The sequence below is a fragment of the Cupressus sempervirens genome, chromosome 11 (genome assembly GCF_028749045.1).
Source record: "Cupressus sempervirens isolate cs-2001-9-10 chromosome 11, ASM2874904v1, whole genome shotgun sequence".
Classification (NCBI taxonomy): Eukaryota; Viridiplantae; Streptophyta; class Pinopsida; order Cupressales; family Cupressaceae; genus Cupressus; species Cupressus sempervirens.
This window is the reverse complement of record NC_143128.1, coordinates 105,914,950-105,934,116: the sequence shown is the minus strand read 5'-3', so window position 1 is coordinate 105,934,116 and position 19,167 is coordinate 105,914,950. Positions and strand designations below refer to the sequence as shown.

Here is a 19,167-nt window from a genome sequence, read left to right as displayed (position 1 = left end):
TAACTCTTCAAACCTAAAACCAATTCAATTAAGACAAAATAGAACCAATAGTTAGCTCATGTTGCAATGAGATTGTGGAAGTGCCCTATGAATTTTATAGAGTACAACTCCTCAATTAAATATTCAAGGAATTCAATTGATAAATGATTTTCACCTGAAAGTGAAGGCTACCTATACTATTCTTGGCTAAGGGGAAAATAACTATTACTTAATTCAGAAGAACACTACACAACCAAAGAAAAGACACAAAGTTCCTTACTGTGGTATGAACCTGAGGAACAAAAACTAGAAATGTAATCACAGGTTTCAAAATGATATGATGAACAAGGAGATAAAATCCTAACGATATAACACAATCAACACCATGATCATGTAATTGTTGAATGAATGCATAGTTTCAATATTTCCAGAACAACACTTCAAATTGGAATAAAAATACTCCAAAATCGAGTTTAACTTTATACAATAAAAAATAAAATGCAAGTACATAAACATAAATTTACTGATACAAACTTATTCCCCTTTTTCCTAAGCAGAAAATCTCCAGAAAAATGGAGACTATGATACAAACTTTATTCTCTCCTATAGCACAAAGCTGATAGTGAAGAAAATCCCTTCTCCTATAGCACAAAGTCTCACAAAAAGGAGCCCAAAAATTGCAACCCCAAACTGTTCAATGCTTTCCCAATATATAGAATTGGTGGTACATTGCACGATTACTGTAAATGATTCTTTTCCATATTGATCTTTTTATGCTTCAATAATTTTTCATTCCAGTTATTAAAATTGAATCTTTAAAGTCTCCATTTCCAACACTTGGGAAACTTTTTCAAGTTTATCTAATATTTAGCTACATGAACTAAATATTAAACTTGCGCCCATGTTTTATAACTTTACATTTCAAATCTTAATTAAAGTATTTGAATGCTTTGAAAGGAATATGCTTGGATGTCAGTGTGGTAATTTGGATAAGTTCAAAATAGACACCATAAAGCCAAATGTTTCCATAAGATCCCATCACTTGTTATGTTTCCACCTGAGTTATCATGTTGAGAGTCAATATTTATATTACCTCATTGAGTATCTATATAAATAGGGTTTTTTCTGATATCACAGACATCCCAAAAAAAATTTTGTTGATTTTTTGTATTAACTCAAGGATTTTCTCTCTTTTTATCTTCTTGGTGTAGACTCGAAGCTCTAAAGCCATCATTATGATCTTAAAACATGCATTTCATGAGTTGATGTTTTGTAAGCCAAAGTCTCATTTAGAAGTTTGATTCTATGAAATACCATACTATGGAGCTATTATTATGACTAGAAGACACTTTGTCAAATAGGTAATAGTTATTCTCTACCTTCAATTTGAAGTTCAGGCATGGATATCACAAACAAGCACACAAATCATCCAACTTTTCTTATGGAGATGTTCTCTATGGAATACAAGCATCGAGCTTCTCCATTCATAATCAAGATCTTTGTGTATGAATCTATATCAAGCATTTTGTCAAGCAATTATCATGTCTTTCGCATGCTCCACTTTGGTTCGATTCAATGGTCTTTTTTGATACTTGGGCCTTTGGCTTTGTTCCTTGAACCTATGGCTATGAAGATGAGTGAGCATCTTATGTTGGGAGAATTAAATTTGTACAATTAAAGACTTCAAATGATAGGGGGTCCTTTTTAATGTACAAATTTGTCAAGCCTCCATCCCTTGTGTCGACATGCACATGAATGATGATTCATTGACATCAAGATCAACCCATGTTAATGTGTGGTAACCATCAACATTCTATCAAACACTTGGCATATTCCTAAATACCTTCATAGGAACATACTCTCAAAAACCCTACCATTTCATGCTCAAATTTCCTTATTCTTGATTGCAATTCGAGTTCCATTAGGTCCAACATCTTTTCTCTTTTTTTTTTTAAAATTTGAGAAATGGTGGAGATTTGACTAGACACATAAACCAGCGTGTTTCTTCTTCAAATAACATTAACATATTATATTATTAGGATGATCTTTCCAACGACAACCCAAGTGCTTCAATTCTACCTAGTACATGCGATTATACATACAATTTCTTAGCATCATTCTTGACATAACTAAAACCTATGTTCCAATTTCATCATCACAAGAGTGACTTAGGAAATTCCTAATGCTTTGCCAATTATTTTACATCTTTGTCTTCCATTTATGACTTCTTATTTAGATTATATAACATTTGATGAAAAGTGATGTCACCACTTCCATTGAACTATCCATCTATCCTACTAAACTGATCAAATGTCTTGGTATGTAGGGGGTCTTCAATTATGTTAGATGAATGCATAGATGTGAATATCCCCCTTTGATAATTCTTAATAGTCTCTTGTTTATGGATATGATATGAATATGACACTTCCTCATTATCATTGATGATACTATCTTCACATCTTATAATGTGCTAGTTATTTTGAATTACTCATATTAAGACTAATTTCTCACACCTAAATATCAAATTTATAATTATGAATTGGTACCTTTGAAATAATGAAATAGGAGCAATAGAACTATATTGATAATCATGCCTCTTAACTCTAACTTCTTGAACTTGAATAAATGTTTCTATATTTGGAACATCTGAACTTCAAACTTAGATCTACATTCTAGACTAATGAGCATGTCTTTGCACCTTGAACCTAAACTTTGAATTTGAACTAAAATTTTGAATCATTCCACATGAGGATTTGACAATGGTCTTGCACATTTTGGAAATAATTATTTGAACACACCTATTGTTCCATATTGAACCAATTAACCCGTTTGAAATGTAGATTGAACTTTCAAACCTATTGAACCATTTGAACATTGTTAAATGAGTACAAAGTGGTTGAGAATCACTTTGAACCTAGTTAAATATTGCTTCAATGTTAACAAAGGAAAGCCTTGAACCTTTCCTTGCACAATATTACTTTACACAATATTTTCAATATGGATTAGTAGAGACTAAAGAAAAAGAATGAAAAATTCATCAAGGGAACTAAATTTATATGTTCAAAAATTGGGGGGAAACACAAACTAACATTGTCTCTAACTAGGGAGTATGTGCATGATAGGTGCATAAAGAATCCAACATTTCTAGTCAAAAGACTAGTGCCTAGTCCATTAGGTAATAAAGTCAAAGCACATAACAAGAAAGAGGAGCTACTTATAAGGAAATTAGGGTAACAACCAAAATAAATAGAAAGAAGAAGAAACTACTCAAAACACCTAAACCAAATACAAAGCAACAATAAAATAAAACAAGCAAAGCTAAACTATGCACCAAAAAACTTGTAGAGCGAGAGCATATTTACAAACATATACATAGGTAGGAAGATCCTACCACAACACTTAGAAACATAAAGTACCTATGTGAAGCCATCAATAGGTTGAGAAAAATAAGACCCTTTTTGGGCCACCTGATTGCATCTAAATGCAAGATCATCATACTATCTTTATTTAGAAGGCTCCAAGTGGCAAGAATTTTGATTAATCATGCATAGGAACTTGGCGAAGTGATAGTCATATCCAAACAACCATGACCCATCATAAGTTTTAGGTTGCAATATCTTGCCATCATTTCGAGTGAAGTAATTTGTATCACAAACACCCACATCCTTCTCTTGGGAAAAAAAAGCTAAACCATGGATGAGGTAGGCATTCAAGAAGAGCCTTATAGAAGCTTTCATACTAGATCTCTGAACTAGGCTTGATAAAAATCTATCACCTACAAGTTCATCAACAACTTCACTTTTAAAATAGAATGCCTCTAACATCTAGGGCTGAGACCACTTTTCTTGAGTTGAGGTGAGATCAAACAAGAAAGCCTCGTACTCAATCTTCTAATCAAATGTACACACTCTAAATTCTAGTTCATCAATTATCACATTATGAATAATATTAGACTCAATAAAGAAAGAACTGAGATCTTTGTATTTGGAAATCAAAGGCATCAAGCTTAGGATATCATTTACCCCAACCATACATAGGTTGGCTTCACTATGCACCTTGATGATGATCTCAAGAAGTTGTGGATTATTCATTGAGGGAACTTCTAATTGTCCATCATGTTTTGGATTGGCTATAGTTTTCTTACTTTGATGATGTTGAAATAATTCTAAAATAACTAGGAGTGGGGGGGGGGGAGGTGGGTGTGAATCAGTGAACCAAGGTGCAGATGTATAAATAAAACTTTTCACAACTTAGTGACCCCATAAAATATTCATCTTCATGCATTCATCCATAAGATTATGCAATAACTTAAAACTTGTAGGTTACTATCAAATCAACTTGCATAAATGTAAACATGAAACATAACAGATTTTAGCAATGCATTTGACACAATGATTTATGTGGAAACCCAATTTGGGAAAAACCACCAGTAACATACTACTCTATTTCACTCTTCTAAAGTGATACCTTGTTAAAGGTTACAACACACACTATTAAATGTGACCTTGTTAAAGGATTTCAATCACTCTGTTAGGAGTGAGCTTTGTTAGAGGACTTTATGCCATTGACTTGGAACGCCACCTAGTTAAAGGATTTACAAATGATTGTTGGGTCAACCTTAATACAAAGGATTTACCCTAGACTAATAAAATTATTATAGAGTAACAATAAGCCTTGATTTGATAACAACTTATAACTCAATTTTTAGATTATAGATCTCTATTTTAATCCTCCATTCTGCTTGGCCTTCATACATTTTAGCTCCGATAGCTTGTTCACACTTCAAGCATTCATACCCTTAAGTCTTCTTGCTTAACATGCCAATGAAAACTCTTCCTTTTAGGTCACTTGAAGAAAAACCCTTGACTCCTTGTCTTCCTTAGGTTCTCATACATGACAACCTTTGCTTTTGAACAATCATTTCTATAAATAGGAAATTGAGATCTTTTGCTGCTCATTCTCCATTGTCCAGTTCAGGGTTAGGATAGATTAGGTAGGATACAATGAATATACCCTCTTCTAGAAACTTCTCCTTGAATCCTCTTTGAATTCACCTAAAATTGGTTTACCTTGAATTCTCTGCCACCAACTCATAAATCTTATCTTCTACCTAGTTTACACAATCCAAGAAAATAAACTTGTCAACTCAGATTCATTGAATTCATGATCTTTCAAATAATGTAGCCACTCAACATTATCTAGCTTCTAATGCTCAACACATACTACATTGTTCAACATCCTCTACAAAATCACTTGGCACGAACTAAATTTTATCGGTGCTCGACATCAACTAAACTTTACTTGACATCTATTATTTTCTTGACATATATTAGAAAAGACTTTTACTTGGCCCCAACTAATTTTTTGTGCATTGAATTTTCTCAGCTCCAAATATCCACTTGGTTAAGCTTGGTAGACAAACTTTGTGTAACTTGTTCTTCTAAACTTTCTTAGTGTAACGAGCCTTTGTAACCTTAAGTAGATTATCAACACATCATGTTATCATTGTCTTAACCAATTCTTATACTCCTTTACATAATCATAACTCAACCTTTCCTCTAGGTGCTATTGTTACATCTTTTGATCAAATTATTTTCATTAATCAAATAAGTGATAATACTTAAATCATATAAGTAGGTATCTTACTAGTAAATAGAAAGTTTGACATTAGTGAAAAAACAATGATTGAAGCATATTGATCATACTTATATCAATCTATTCTCAACAATTTCCATCTTTAATAGTTCTCTTCAATCTGTTTTCAACAACCTCCCTTCTTGGCATTGATGGCAAACCAAATTGATCAACCAAATTGACTAGGTTAAAATAGTAAGACCAACAAAATACCAAAAAGAAAATAGTTCCTTGTATTTAAATCTCTCCCTCTATCAACAACTTCCATCTTATGAATAGGTTACAAAACTCTTCCTTATAACTCCCTCAAAATTACTTTGTGTATCTCCCTCTTATTAGGTAGATGTCTGGATTTCTCCCTCTTTGTTAAATTTTTAATCTCTTGTATAACTCCCAATAACTGTCTCCCTCTTTCTTGCATCTCCCTTACTTATCCTGGCAAAAAAAATCTTTATAGCTTTAACAAGGATGGAGTGAACAACAAAATTCAATCACTAGTTGAACAGGGCAATGGTGTAACTATAGATCAAAACCTCTTACTGATGAGTGGGAAAGAGTTTTTGAATTATGACTATCTCCCTCTTTCTTGCATTTCCCTTGATCAGTAACTATCTCTGTCTTTGAAAACAATGCCAAAGAATTTTCATCTTAACATGCAAATATATGCTTCTTTAGTTTCTTCCTTTATCACCTTGCTTGTGATTGATTTAAAGTGCTAGTTCTTTGATCACTTTAGGCAACTCCTAAACAAAGATCCTCTACATCAATTTGTAGCATTGAAAAGTAGCTTGTTTGATGTAGGGCACTCCTTTTGTTACTTAGATAGATTTTGATAGGCATATCACCCCTAGTTTGCCTCTTAGATACTCATGAGCATCCTTAGGTAATGCTTTTGTGTTAACATATTCCAACTTTACCTCTTTATCGTTAACTAATTCTCTCAACTAATGATACTTGATTGCAATGTGCTTAGTCTTTGTGTTCATCACATGATTCTTTGATATATTGATAGTACTTGTATTATCACAATAAATTGTTATTGGTTCTATGATCTCTTCATTCATACCTTTAAGTAGTTGTTTGATCCATACAATGTTTGTACAATTTATAGTAGCAACAACATATTCAACTTCAACAGTAGATTGTGAGGTGAAATGGGAAGGATTAAGTGGAAAAATGGATGTAATCTTAAATCACTAAGTCTTTTTAAGGAGGATGAAACCCTAAAATCTCTATCAATGATTGTGTAAGGAATTGAAGGAGCAAAGAGAGAAGTTTGTTTGTGTAAATAGAGCATTCATGGTGGCTTAGAAGTGATGAAGTGAGCTTGAATTACATAATCAATTAGAGTAGAACAGAGGAAAGTATACAACATAGAGACATCTAATCGAGAAGGATAAAGAAGACAAATGTTTAGAAGTGATTAGTTATCAAGAAAACAAGTTCTAACCACAAGACCAAAGCTGAAACATTCTAATAGGTGATTTTAGTCAAAATGTCTTAATAGAGTAGTCCTAACAGGCTAAATGAGATCCTTTAATAGGGTGCTTACTTAATTATGAGTTAAAGTCCTTTAATAAGGCACACTTCTAATAGGGTGATGAAATCCTCTAACAAGGTGAGACCTAACAGCCTTTGTAAGCCTTTAACAGGGCAACATTTTTACAAGGTAGATCATGACACATGATCAAAACATTGTAACCTTCATTATATACAATTTATTACTACAATAGTGAAGATTTGTGGGTGTCATTGCCACCCCAATTTTACCTTCTCACTTGAAGGGTTTCTAGATAATCATATCTAGTGTTATGTGTGTAAATGCTTACATGTTTACGTGATTTAGATGTATATGCTTTTCATGTTATTTCAGTTTACTCATTGAATGTCTGAGATAGATGTGTGGTGAAAATTTTATGGGTCCAAGTTTAAACTACTGATTCACCCCCACCCCCTAGAAGTTTACCTTTCCTATTGTATTTCCAACAATTGGTATTAGAGCCTTGTTCTCTAAAAGAAAATCTTTACAACTTTGAGGAAAGATCTTGAAATGGAAGTCTACAAGTTGGGAAAGACTATTGAGAACTAGGAGATTGAAACACATCTCATACTACATCAACTGAATCAAGCAAGAGAAGACCTAAAGAATTGTTTGAAGAGAAGGAAAGAGATTACCATTATAGATAATGACACACAATACAAAGAGATAGACACTACTAAGCTATTTATAGATAGAGACTCAAATGAATTTGATGCAATAGTTGCAAATCTAATAGAAAAGAATAGAGCCCAAGTTGAGAAAATTAGAAATCTCATATTAGAGCAAGAATCACAAGCTATACTACTATGTGAAGTGGTTGAACAAAATAATAAAGCCATGGAAGACAAAGCCATGCTTGAAGAAGAAAAAAAGTTTTGGCCAATAGACTGGAAGAGAAATCATCATAACTAACCAAGATTTCCAACATGAAATTGGATACTCTAAGTCAAATGATGAATGCCAACTATGAATTGAATGTCAAGGACTTTGAGATAACTACATTAAAATTGCAAAATGAAAAATTGAAAAGTGACCTAAAGAGAGAAAAGGAATTTGCTGAAAGTTTCAACAAACCAAATAAAGTAATCAAATACTTTGAGCGATTATTGAGATCCCCTAGATCCAATAATGATACATCAAGACTAGGTTACACAAGCACTGAAGAAGGAGAATCATCCAAAAGTGTAGAAGAAAGGAACCAAAAAGGTAAGAACTCCAAACCTACTTTTTATAATTGTGGTAAGAAAGGACATATTGCTAATGTGTGCAAGAGAAAGACCACAAATTAGAATTCCAAGCCTAAGAACATGGTTCACTGCCATAAGTGCGACAAGAAAGGTCATCAGGCACATGAATGCAGAATTGGGGCTATTCATACACAAAGATTTGAAGGATATTGCTAGAATTTTCAGAGGTATGGACATAGAGCTTTTGAATACAAATCAAAACCCATGTGGTCATCAAATAGGCAAACAAAGGTAAGAAACAATGACAACTCTTATAATTGGGATTATAATACAAGAAGTAGTTTTCATTATTGTAGGAATATGGACATGTTCCTAAGAATTGTATTAGGACACACTTTAGTGGTAACTATCAAAGATGGTTAAGTCAAACCACATATTATAGCTGTTCAAAAACTGGTCACATCAATAGATGTTGACCAACTAGGTCAAAGGCACCAAGTTATGAATTTGATAAAGGCAAAGGCAAAGCAGATGTTGAACACATCAGAAATGAGATGAATAAGACATGAAAAAAGAAGGATGATTGCAACACATCAAATGGAGAAGATATCACTTCACCCAATGGGTCAAGTGATTGCACCTTATCAAACTAGGCAATCAAAAGGTATGTGGGGCTAATATTTAAAAGTTATATCATACATTCCAAATGCAGATAGTATTGAAAGAACTACATTAGCATGAATAAAGATGCAAGATGTTTTTATGAATTCAAGATAAATCTTTGAGGTTTTCATGTTGTTGCTGAGTATGAAATATTTCCAATGTGTGCCGAGTGAAGTTAGAAGATGTTGAGCTAGTAGTCTAGCTAGTTGATGCCAAGCTCGTAGTGGTTTCCACATGATGGAAATTTCAATGTATGTCGAGTGAGCCTAAAATTGGTTGATGTCAAGATTACATATGTGTAAGCACTCAACATTAATTGCAAGGTTTTTAAAGGGTATTTTATCAATTTTAGCTTATTTTTCATTATTTCAATTTCAAGAAACAGTAAGCAGAGCACAAGGCAATTTGGAAAATCCATCCAAGTAGTTGAAAAAAGATCTAAGTAGAGACTCTACGTCAGCTTGTCAAATTTCAAAAGGTACTTATCAAGAGCCAAGCTACACAGTTTAAAATTTAGTAAACCCTATATTCTCATTGTGGTGTCTAGTTTGAAGAATGTAGAGGGGAAGGAAGTTTTGAATGTCTAGTTAGTAAGTAATGAGGTCAAACAACCTATTTTCAAATTTATTCATGACATTGCGTATAAGCAAGACCCTTTTGGTGCATTATTGATGATTTTACTGAATGTAATAATGGAGCAAGATGTAAGGAAATGCTATAACTATAAGATTGGTAGAATTGGTGACATGGAGATTAGGGAGGCATATAAAAAACTTTGTGATAATGGTATTTTTAAGAGAGATTTCAAAATCATTGAAAGAAAGGTATTAACACAAGCCCTAGATTTTCCAAATGTATTCAAGATAGTGGATTAGGATAGTGTTTAGCCGAATCCATGATGGTTCATTATGGCTAGATAATGGACCTATTTAAATAACTAAGAGAATAATCCATAGGGTTACTAGTTACCAAACCCTAGATCAGCCTAAGACACTGAGAAGTGATTCTAAGGAAGTGATTGAGAAGAACACTGGAGCTGTCTAGAACAAAAGAGGTATGACAATAGATATAATCACTAATCCTCTTATTAATTTTTTTGTAGGGTTATATCACACAAGTTCTATCAATCCAGTAGATTAAATAGAGTACCCTATATAGCTATGGATGTGGGATATAAGATTGTAAAGAAAGATCATACATATGATCTAGCTGAACTACAATTGCAACAATTGACAGAGAACCTTGGAGCAATTAGGAAAACTAAGAGTGCATAGTGCAAATTTGGTTTATTCTTGATTTGTATATTCTTTTATGTGCAAAAAACATTCCCCTCATTTGGTACTATGGGATAAAAAACCAATAGATTAGTAGCAGTGCAGATTGGTGAGTATATTGAGAAACTAGGAGAGAATTTTGAATCTCTAACATGACAAGCTACTTTGAAGACTTCAAGAAGTCAATGAAGGAAAGATTGAAGATACTAGTATCTTTAGTTGAGAAACACTATAATGATGTATGCTTTCTTGTGGATTGTTGACTATACATTTGTGCAAGCTGCTACACCAAGAGTAAGATGGTTGAGGCTTCTTGGTTATGAAATAAATGTGGATGAGGCCTCTATAGCCATGACAACCTTACTATCCAAAGAGGTAGATAAAAGTGCAAAGGTATTTGGAAACTATGATATGGTAAAGTTCAAAATTGCCATGGAATTGAAGACTGCTTCAGCTTTGAAGAAAAAGGAAAAGATAGTAAAGAAGTTCAAAGCTAAGTTTAAAGAGGGTGTCGAGGAAGAAGAAGAAGAAGATGAAGAGGATAAAGAGGAAGAAGAAACCCAAGAACAATCACCTCTAGCTTTGACACAAGGCATGGGAGAAGATCAAGAAGAAGAGGAGACTGAAGATGTTGAGGGAGAAGAAGCTGAGGAAGCACCTACTCCTGTCGAGCCAAAGAAGAGGAAGACCAAGGCACAACCTATGGCAAGGGTTAAGAAAATTATTAAAACCAAGCCAAGCTAAGTCCACCACACCTACTACAAGAGATAGCACACATGCAACTACACAAAAGGCCAAGGAAAAGGCAAAAAAATTTGAACAAGGAGGTCAAGAGAAAAAGAGACCAAGAAGAAAGTATGTGGCACAAGTAGAGAATGATGAAGAGAAAACAAAATCAAATGACAACATCCAATTTAAGGTGGCAAGTCATAGTCCTCTTTTAGATCTTGATAATTTATGTGAAAATGTTAGAAATAGTGCAGATCTATTAGGATTTGGTCATATTGGTTTTGGTAAATTGGGTAAAGAAGAGAAAAATCAAGTAGAGGAGGCCATATATGCCATGATCGCAAAATTCAAGAAAACTCCACTAGAGATTGCCAAATCAATGCCTAAGAGTCTATATGAAAAAGTTGAGCAAAAATGACACTATTGCCTAAACTTGGAGAAACAAATAAGAGAATCATCTCTACCCAAGTGATGCCAGAATTAACAAAGGCACAAATTGCTAAGGCTATGAAGAAGTATGTAGTTAGGTTTGTACCTAAATACAAAGCCTTCAACATTTTACTAAACAACATTGAGGATGTTTTCAAGAAGACCACTTAGATTTGGAAACTTACTTATGGGTTGACAACAATAAAGGAAGGAGAGGAAGAACCCATTGAAGTAAAGGATGATGACGGAGATGATGACAAAGGTGACATAGTTGGAAGAGGAACAAAAATGCAAGAAGATGACAAGGCAATAGATGAGACTGAGCAACCAAAAGAATAGAGTGTGCAAGACACACAACTGTTGAATGTCATCCCTCCACATGTCACACGTGAGAATATTGAGACAATAATTCTCAAAGATGTTTCTGATCTATTAGCTCAGAACATCAATCCCCTTACTAAAGTTGATTTGAAGAAGATCTTGGATTAGTCTACACTATAGGAAAAACTTTGTGACAATTTTGTTTTGGTCAGTATGAATGAGCTACATAAACTAGTGACTAATGTTGCAGTAGAAAGGGTGAATCCACAAGAACCACCTTCTATCATCCCTCTAGTCACTAATGTACAACCTTTGGTAAAGATACCAAAAGCCATATCAAATAAGGTTGATACAATTGCCAAAATTGATATTGTAGAAAAGAGCACAATGGAAGCACAAGTTGCTACTATAGAAACAAGTCAAGTAGACTTATCTGCACCTACTGTACAAGGACAAGGTGCAAGTTAGGTCATTATGCTAGAAAAGGGCAAGCCTAAAGAGAGTGAGATGAGACCACAACTAAAGGAGAAAACTACCATACAAGCCCTGGTAACCTTACTAGTATCTAGCACTCCATCAAGTCATACTCTTTAGAAGCCGAACATAGAAGCTACTCCATTACAGATCTCAGTAATGAAACCTAGTTCATCAAAGGTTGAAGAAGTAATTCAATATGGAGATGTGAACCTTGATGAAGAGATAATTTTACCAAAATTTGATTTTGATACCATGACAATAGAGAAAATGAGAATATTACAGTAGGCCCTAGTAAGGAAAAAGCATCAAGAAATACTTAGAAGGGAGCACAGGTAGAAGTAGGCACTTCATGACATCAAAGACATCCTTTTAGATGCATTTAGTCTTCCAACTCTAGATAAGACCAAGCCACTAATGGATAAACTAACATATATAGTGGAGAAGGTCAATAAAAATGAGGACCTCGATACAAATGCCAAATTACTTGAATGGTCAAAAGAAGTTCCAAAACAAAGTAAATGAGAAAATATCTAGTGATATAGCACTAACTCAAGTTGCATTGGAAACTAAGTTTGAGGATGTGAAGTTGAGAACATATTCTCATTGTACACAAAATTATGAAATCCAACACTCTTCACCTAAGAGACTAGAAGTCACATTCTGAGTCTAGAGAGCCAAATTTCTACATTAGGTGCAAAACTACTAACGAATCACACTCAGAGTGAGAAGCATTTTAGGACATTGCTTCAAACATAGAGTCAGTTAGTTGTATTGATAGCAGATGAGGCCAAAGTAAGGGCTAAACTGACTAGCATTCAAGAAACCCTCATCCCCCATATGGAAATATTAATGTACAAGGAGCTAGGCTATGCTAAAAGCCTACTAAAGAAAGACCTCAATCTTTCTACCTTAGATGGTCTAGTTTGTCTTGTTGCTGAGCTTGTAATCCAAATCAATTCATTGGATGTAGCATGTGAGAACTGGGATGCAACTCTTAAAATGATATTGGATGTCCACACATGTTTTCTAGACAAACTCACAATCAGTGTATAGCCCATTGACATAAGTGTCAAAAAGGGGGAGATATATATTTTTGGGGGAGAATAAAATAAGAGAATTGGAGATATATATTACTTTTGGGAGAATAAGAGAATACAAGGAAGTATCAGATGAAAGGGTATCAACAAAACATCGCATTGAAGTCATTTAGTATATCAACAAAGACACATTTACTCAACAAAGTACCCAATTTTGGATACATAATAGACATATCAACTCAAGGGGAGTTATCAAATTTTGAGGTATCTAAGTTATTGCAAAATTTTAGAATTTTCAAGTTTTGTATATAAGCCTAGTTGAGATATATTATGCTCGTAAGAGTAAGGATGATAATGTATACTCAAGTGTTTTTGACACTCATGTCAAAGGGGGAGATTTTTGATCTCAGATTAGTTTTGATAAGTGAGTGTCAACACACCTAAGTTACTTACTTAGTTCATGCTAAAAAAGTAACATATGCTGAGCAAATCATAGACCAAGATGAGTCATAGTGAGTGACAAGCCACTCATGTGCTGAGTCACTCAAGTGTCAAGCAAATAGTATATGTCGAGTGACACAGGAGCTGAGTAAATAGTGGATGTTGAGAAATGCAGGTGACGAGTCACAAAAAAAAGATTAGCACATGGCAAGCATTAGAGACTTCAAATGCCGAATGACATAGTTTTGACATATTTGTTTGTAATGGCACAAACAAATTTATGTAAACCATTCTTGAGCCAACTTAATGAATTTTGATATTTTGGAGATAAGGATGAATCTCAAGTTGGATTCCCTATGAAATACATGCATCCAATCAGAAAATAGGAAGGATTAGGTGACAAATTGGATGGATCTTAGTCGTAGATTCATACCTAACCCTAAGTCACTAATTCTTCTTAAGGAGGAAGAAATCCTAAACTCTCTATTAATGAGTGTGTAAGGAATTGAAGGAGCAAAGAGAGAAGTCTATATGTGCAAATAGAGCATTCATGGTGGCTTAGAAGTTATGAAGTGAGATTGAATTGAAGAATCAGTTAGAACAGAATAGAGGATAGAGAAAACTATATAGCATAGGGACATTTGATCAAGAAGGATAAAGAAGACAAATGTTTAGAGGTGATATGTTATCAAAAAAACAAGTACTAACTGCAAGATCAAATTTGAGACATTCTAATAGGTGATTTCAGTCAAAATCTCTTACTAGAGTAGTCCTAACAAGCTGTATGAAATCCTTTAACAAAGTGCTTGCTTAATTGTGAGTTAAAGTCCTTTGACAAGGCACACTTCTAATAGGGTGTTGAAATCCTCTAACAAGGTGAGACCTAACAGTCTTTGTAAGCCTTTAAAAGGGTAGACCTTTCATAGGGTAAATCATGACACATGATCAAAATATTGTAACCTTCATTGGATATACTTTATTACTACAGTAGTGAAGATTTGTGAGTGTCATCCCTACCCTAGTTTTACCTTCTCACTTGGAGGGTTTCTAGGTAATCATATCTGGTGTTATGTGTGTGAATGCTTACATGTTTACATGATTTAGATGTATATGGTTTGCATGTTATTTCAGTTTACTCATTGAAAGTCTAAGATAGATGTGTGGTGAAAGTTTTATTGGTCCAAGTTTAAACTACTGATTCATCCCCCCACTCCCCCCACCACCAAAAGTCTACCTTTCCTATTGTATTTCCAACATAACATAGCCATCCTAGGGAGAAAAGACATGTTTACCCTTATATTTATTTACCGAAGCATTAACAAGCTCAATAATTGATCTCTCTAATCCTTCCAGAAATTGAAGGATTGGAGATGATGTTTTTCTAAAAATTCTCTTGTTTCTTTCCCACCAAATTGCTCATGCTATAGATGCAAGTATGGACTTCCAAAGACATGAAAACATTGATTCATAATATAAGATTTGCCATGCTTGGAATATATCCCACATAGTGTTATGTAATGGCATATGGAAATTAAGCTTATTAAGACATTAATTAAATTTGATTAGACTCAAAGACCTCCCATATAAGAGGCTCACAATTTATCATTGTGTTGTAGACTCTTGCCTATATTTTGAATTATATTACATATTATAATACAATTGCATTAATTTCAAATCATTTATGTATTTATTAAATCATGTGCTACTATAATTTCTACTATTTAAACATGGTCAAAAGCGGCTTAGTTTCTCCAAAAAAGTTGTGAAGGAAGAAATAATAATTGTTCTTGGATGGGTGATTTTCTTAGTAAAAAATGAGCCTAGATACGAGTTATAAATATGATTTCATTTTTAATACTTTCCAATTCAGTACAAACTAAAATTAAATTAAATGATCATTTGATTATGATTTATGTTTGTGTAGTCTTCAAACAACTTAGTTGATAAAATAATACTTTCAATTATTCACACAAACACAATGTTCAAGCACGTATTTGTGCAAAAATCATCAACCAAATAGTAGTATAGAAAATTAACTAGATTTAATTCATTATTATTTTTGAAATATTTTGTATTTATACTTTGATAAAGTTAATAGTTTTTAAATGGAATTTTAAAAATTAATTAATTAATTAATTGATCGTGACACACTACGTAACATACTACTAAGTTATTGAATGATTGTTATTTAAAGTCCGCCTGCCATGCTTGATAAAAGCGCGGTGTGTCATATTATGTCGTAGATAATTCATTCAAGTCTAAATTGTAGTAATCTGATTCAACATTAGGAAAACACGTGAAATGACTGATCTGCTTATTCCAATGCTGAATGCGGCGTGCCATGCTTGATTATCTCGTACATTATTCATTCAAGTCTAAATTGTAGCAATGTGATTCAACAGAGGAAAGCACGTGAAAGAAAACTTACAGATTTGATATATTGAATATACATTTAAAGCTGAAAATTCAAAGCGGAAAAAACATGACTTGGTACACGTGCCTTACCATTGTTCACAATTCATTCTTGATTTTATCCAGAGACTTAGTCTATATATATGCATTATATCATCATAGTTTTCATCGAGCTAAGATATTTGAGAGATGGAGATGTCTACAATTCTGGTAGGAGCTGCCACAGCCATAGTTGTTATTGTGGCAACAATTCTGCTGAAACAAAATAGGAGCCCTCTTCCTCCAAGCCCCACAGCTCTTCCTATAATTGGCCACTTTCATCTTCTCATAGATAAAATCAAGCCAGTCCATCAGATTCTTAGTTCGCTCTCAAAAACATATGGACCCATTATGCATCTCAAATTTGGTAGCTCCCCTGTTTTAGTGGTAAGTAATTCTGCTTTAGCCAAAGAATGTCTTACGGTGAATGATAGAAATTTTGCATCTCGCCCTCAGCTTGTGCAAGGCAAGTATTTGGGGTACGAGTATCATAATATGGGTTGGGCTCCTTATGGCGCCTATTGGAGAAACGCTAGAAAAATATGTGTTCTTGAGCTCTTGTCTACCAAAAGAATCCAATCGTTCGGACCCAAGAGAATTCAAGAAATCAGGAAATCAGTGAATTCTGTACTTGAGCAGGCAGAGTCGAAGGGGATTGTGAACATGCGAAGTGTTCTTTCTAAATTGACTTTTAAAGTTCTGATGAGTATGATTATAAATGAGAGGCATTTTGGTGAGGAATCAGGGCTTTCGGAAGATGTGGTGACCCATCTGATTGAAGAATCATTTATTCTTCATGGCGTAGTTGATATTGGAGATTATATTCCCTGGTTGAAGAGGTTTGATTTGCAAGGGAGTGTTAAGGCTATGAAGAAGGTAACTGAGAAATTAGATTTGTATATGCAAAGGATTGTGGAGCAGCACAGAGAGAACAGATTAGAAGTCGGGTCAGAGACGGAAGACTTCATTGATGTACTCATCTCTCAGTCGGAAGAGAATGGCGAGGCAATTCATGATAAAGATGCATTTATCAAGGCAACTGCTGTTGTAAGTGATTCTAGCGACTTTGATTGTTTATTATATATATATTTCTCTTATAAGTTATTATGTATCTGGTCGAGAGCAAGGGGCTACGAAGTACTAACATAGTTTGAACTCAGTTTTTGAAGTTATAGCAGGTGCACCTAATGACCCTTGATAAATTGGTCAAAAGGATAATTACAAGAGCTTTTTGTTTCATCTTTCTTGTGTTGAAATATGATTAGGTTGATTAGTCTGAAAGATGTTACCTTTTATTAATACACAGTATGTGTTATGGCATCTATATCCAAAATAACACTTGAATATAGTCTAGATGTTATGTGTAAGTTTTGGTTTTATTTCATTTTCTTATTATTATATTCTTGGCATTGTAGATTATGTTTAGTGCAGGGTCTGATACATCATCGATTGCTATCGAGTGGGCATTGTCATTGTTATTAGAACATCCCCATGTAATGAGGAAGGCACAAGAGGAGATTGATTCTAAAGTTGGACGGGACAGAGTAGTGGAGGAGTCAGATATACCCAAGTTAACATACCTGCAAGCAATAGTGAAAGAGACTCTACGCCTTCATCCATCTGCGCCTTTGATGATGCCCCACAAGTCTATGGAGGCTTGCACAGTGGGGGGCTTTCATATTCCTGCGGGAACAATGCTAATGGTAAATACATGGGCCATTCATAGGGACCCAAAGTTATGGAATAAACCACTTGATTTCATTCCAGAGCGTTTTATGGAGAAAGGGATAGAGATGGACAACGTACAAGTGAGAGGGATTGAGTATGAGATGCTTCCATTTGGGGGAGGCAGAAGAGGGTGTCCTGGTACTGTTTTAGCAATGAGCATGGTGCAAACAGCTCTTGCAAGTTTGTTGCAGAGCTATGATTGGTTTGTTCCAGATGGAACAATCCTTGACATGCGTGAAAAAGTTGGCATGACAACACCAAGGGTAGTGCCACTGGAGGCTCTCGTCAAGCCCCGTCTTCCTCACCATCTCTATCAAAAGAAGATCTAGTTTCAAATAGTTGAACTCCTTTGTTTTTTTTTTATTAATACACAATACACTATCATACTAGTATGAATGTGAGCACAAATAATTAGTCTATTGTAGCTTAATGTTAATGATTTGGTGCAAGAGCACCCACAAGTTATTTAGTTTGATGGACTAGGCATGTGTAGGAGTTTATCTTTGATGTAATAAGGGTACTTGGACAATAATAGAATGTTATTCAATCAATTTGTAAGGCTTCTTAGCCAAACTGTTCTACATAGTTAGGACATAGTTGGTTAAAGTATGGTCAATGACATCAAATGTAATAAAACAATTCCAAGCCTTATTTGTTATATTGGAAAGGTTATAGGGTCATATAAAGTCATTATTTAGGAAAATAATTAAATTTAACAAAAAATATTAACATTTTAGAGGTAGTACAAGAGAGGCTACGTTAACATTATGAAAGGCCTCAGAATATGTGTGATAAGCAGAAGATTAAACTTGCCCTTGAGTCCAAAAATAAAAGAAATGCACTTAGCTCCAACATCGAGTTCTAACTATTATGATCAATTTCCAAGCTCCCCAGAAGAGAGGAGTCTGGTAAAAAATAGCAATATGATGGTCTATGCATAATATTATAACACCTTGGTCTTACAAAGAGCTCTTGAAATTGTGATCACTATAGTTGAGGTATGTGCAACACATTGATTCAAATCATTCTTTTGCTCTTTGCTAGTTAAAATATTCCCCAGATTCTTGGTCCCATTCGACGGTAGAGTCCAACAAATTTCAAGTATAGTGATAAATTAACTTACACACAGGTTGAAATGTTTTGCATGGTGATTCTCAATGTAAATTCAATGCACAGGTAGATATATTGCTATACCTAGGTGAAGGAAATATAAATCCAGAGTTTGAACTTTTGAATCCAACAAAACTAGTATTTGAAATAATGATGCTACTTCATCG

At 34.1% G+C, this 19,167-nt stretch overlaps 1 protein-coding gene and 1 pseudogene across 1 annotated transcript; one reads left to right on the top strand and one right to left on the bottom strand.

Annotated features, from left to right (window-relative positions):
• The window catches only part of LOC149528426 (ABC transporter C family member 3-like), a 290,021-nt pseudogene that overhangs the window by 96,503 nt on the left and 174,351 nt on the right, over positions 1–19,167 (bottom strand).
• Positions 16,283–18,441, top strand: LOC149528427 (xanthotoxin 5-hydroxylase CYP82C4-like). The gene is made up of 2 exons (XM_089809852.1): positions 16,283–17,209; positions 17,578–18,441. The coding sequence occupies exons 1-2, from the start codon at positions 16,313–16,315 to the stop codon at positions 18,217–18,219; spliced, it is 1,539 nt and encodes a 512-aa protein (XP_089665978.1). The 5' UTR covers positions 16,283–16,312; the 3' UTR covers positions 18,220–18,441.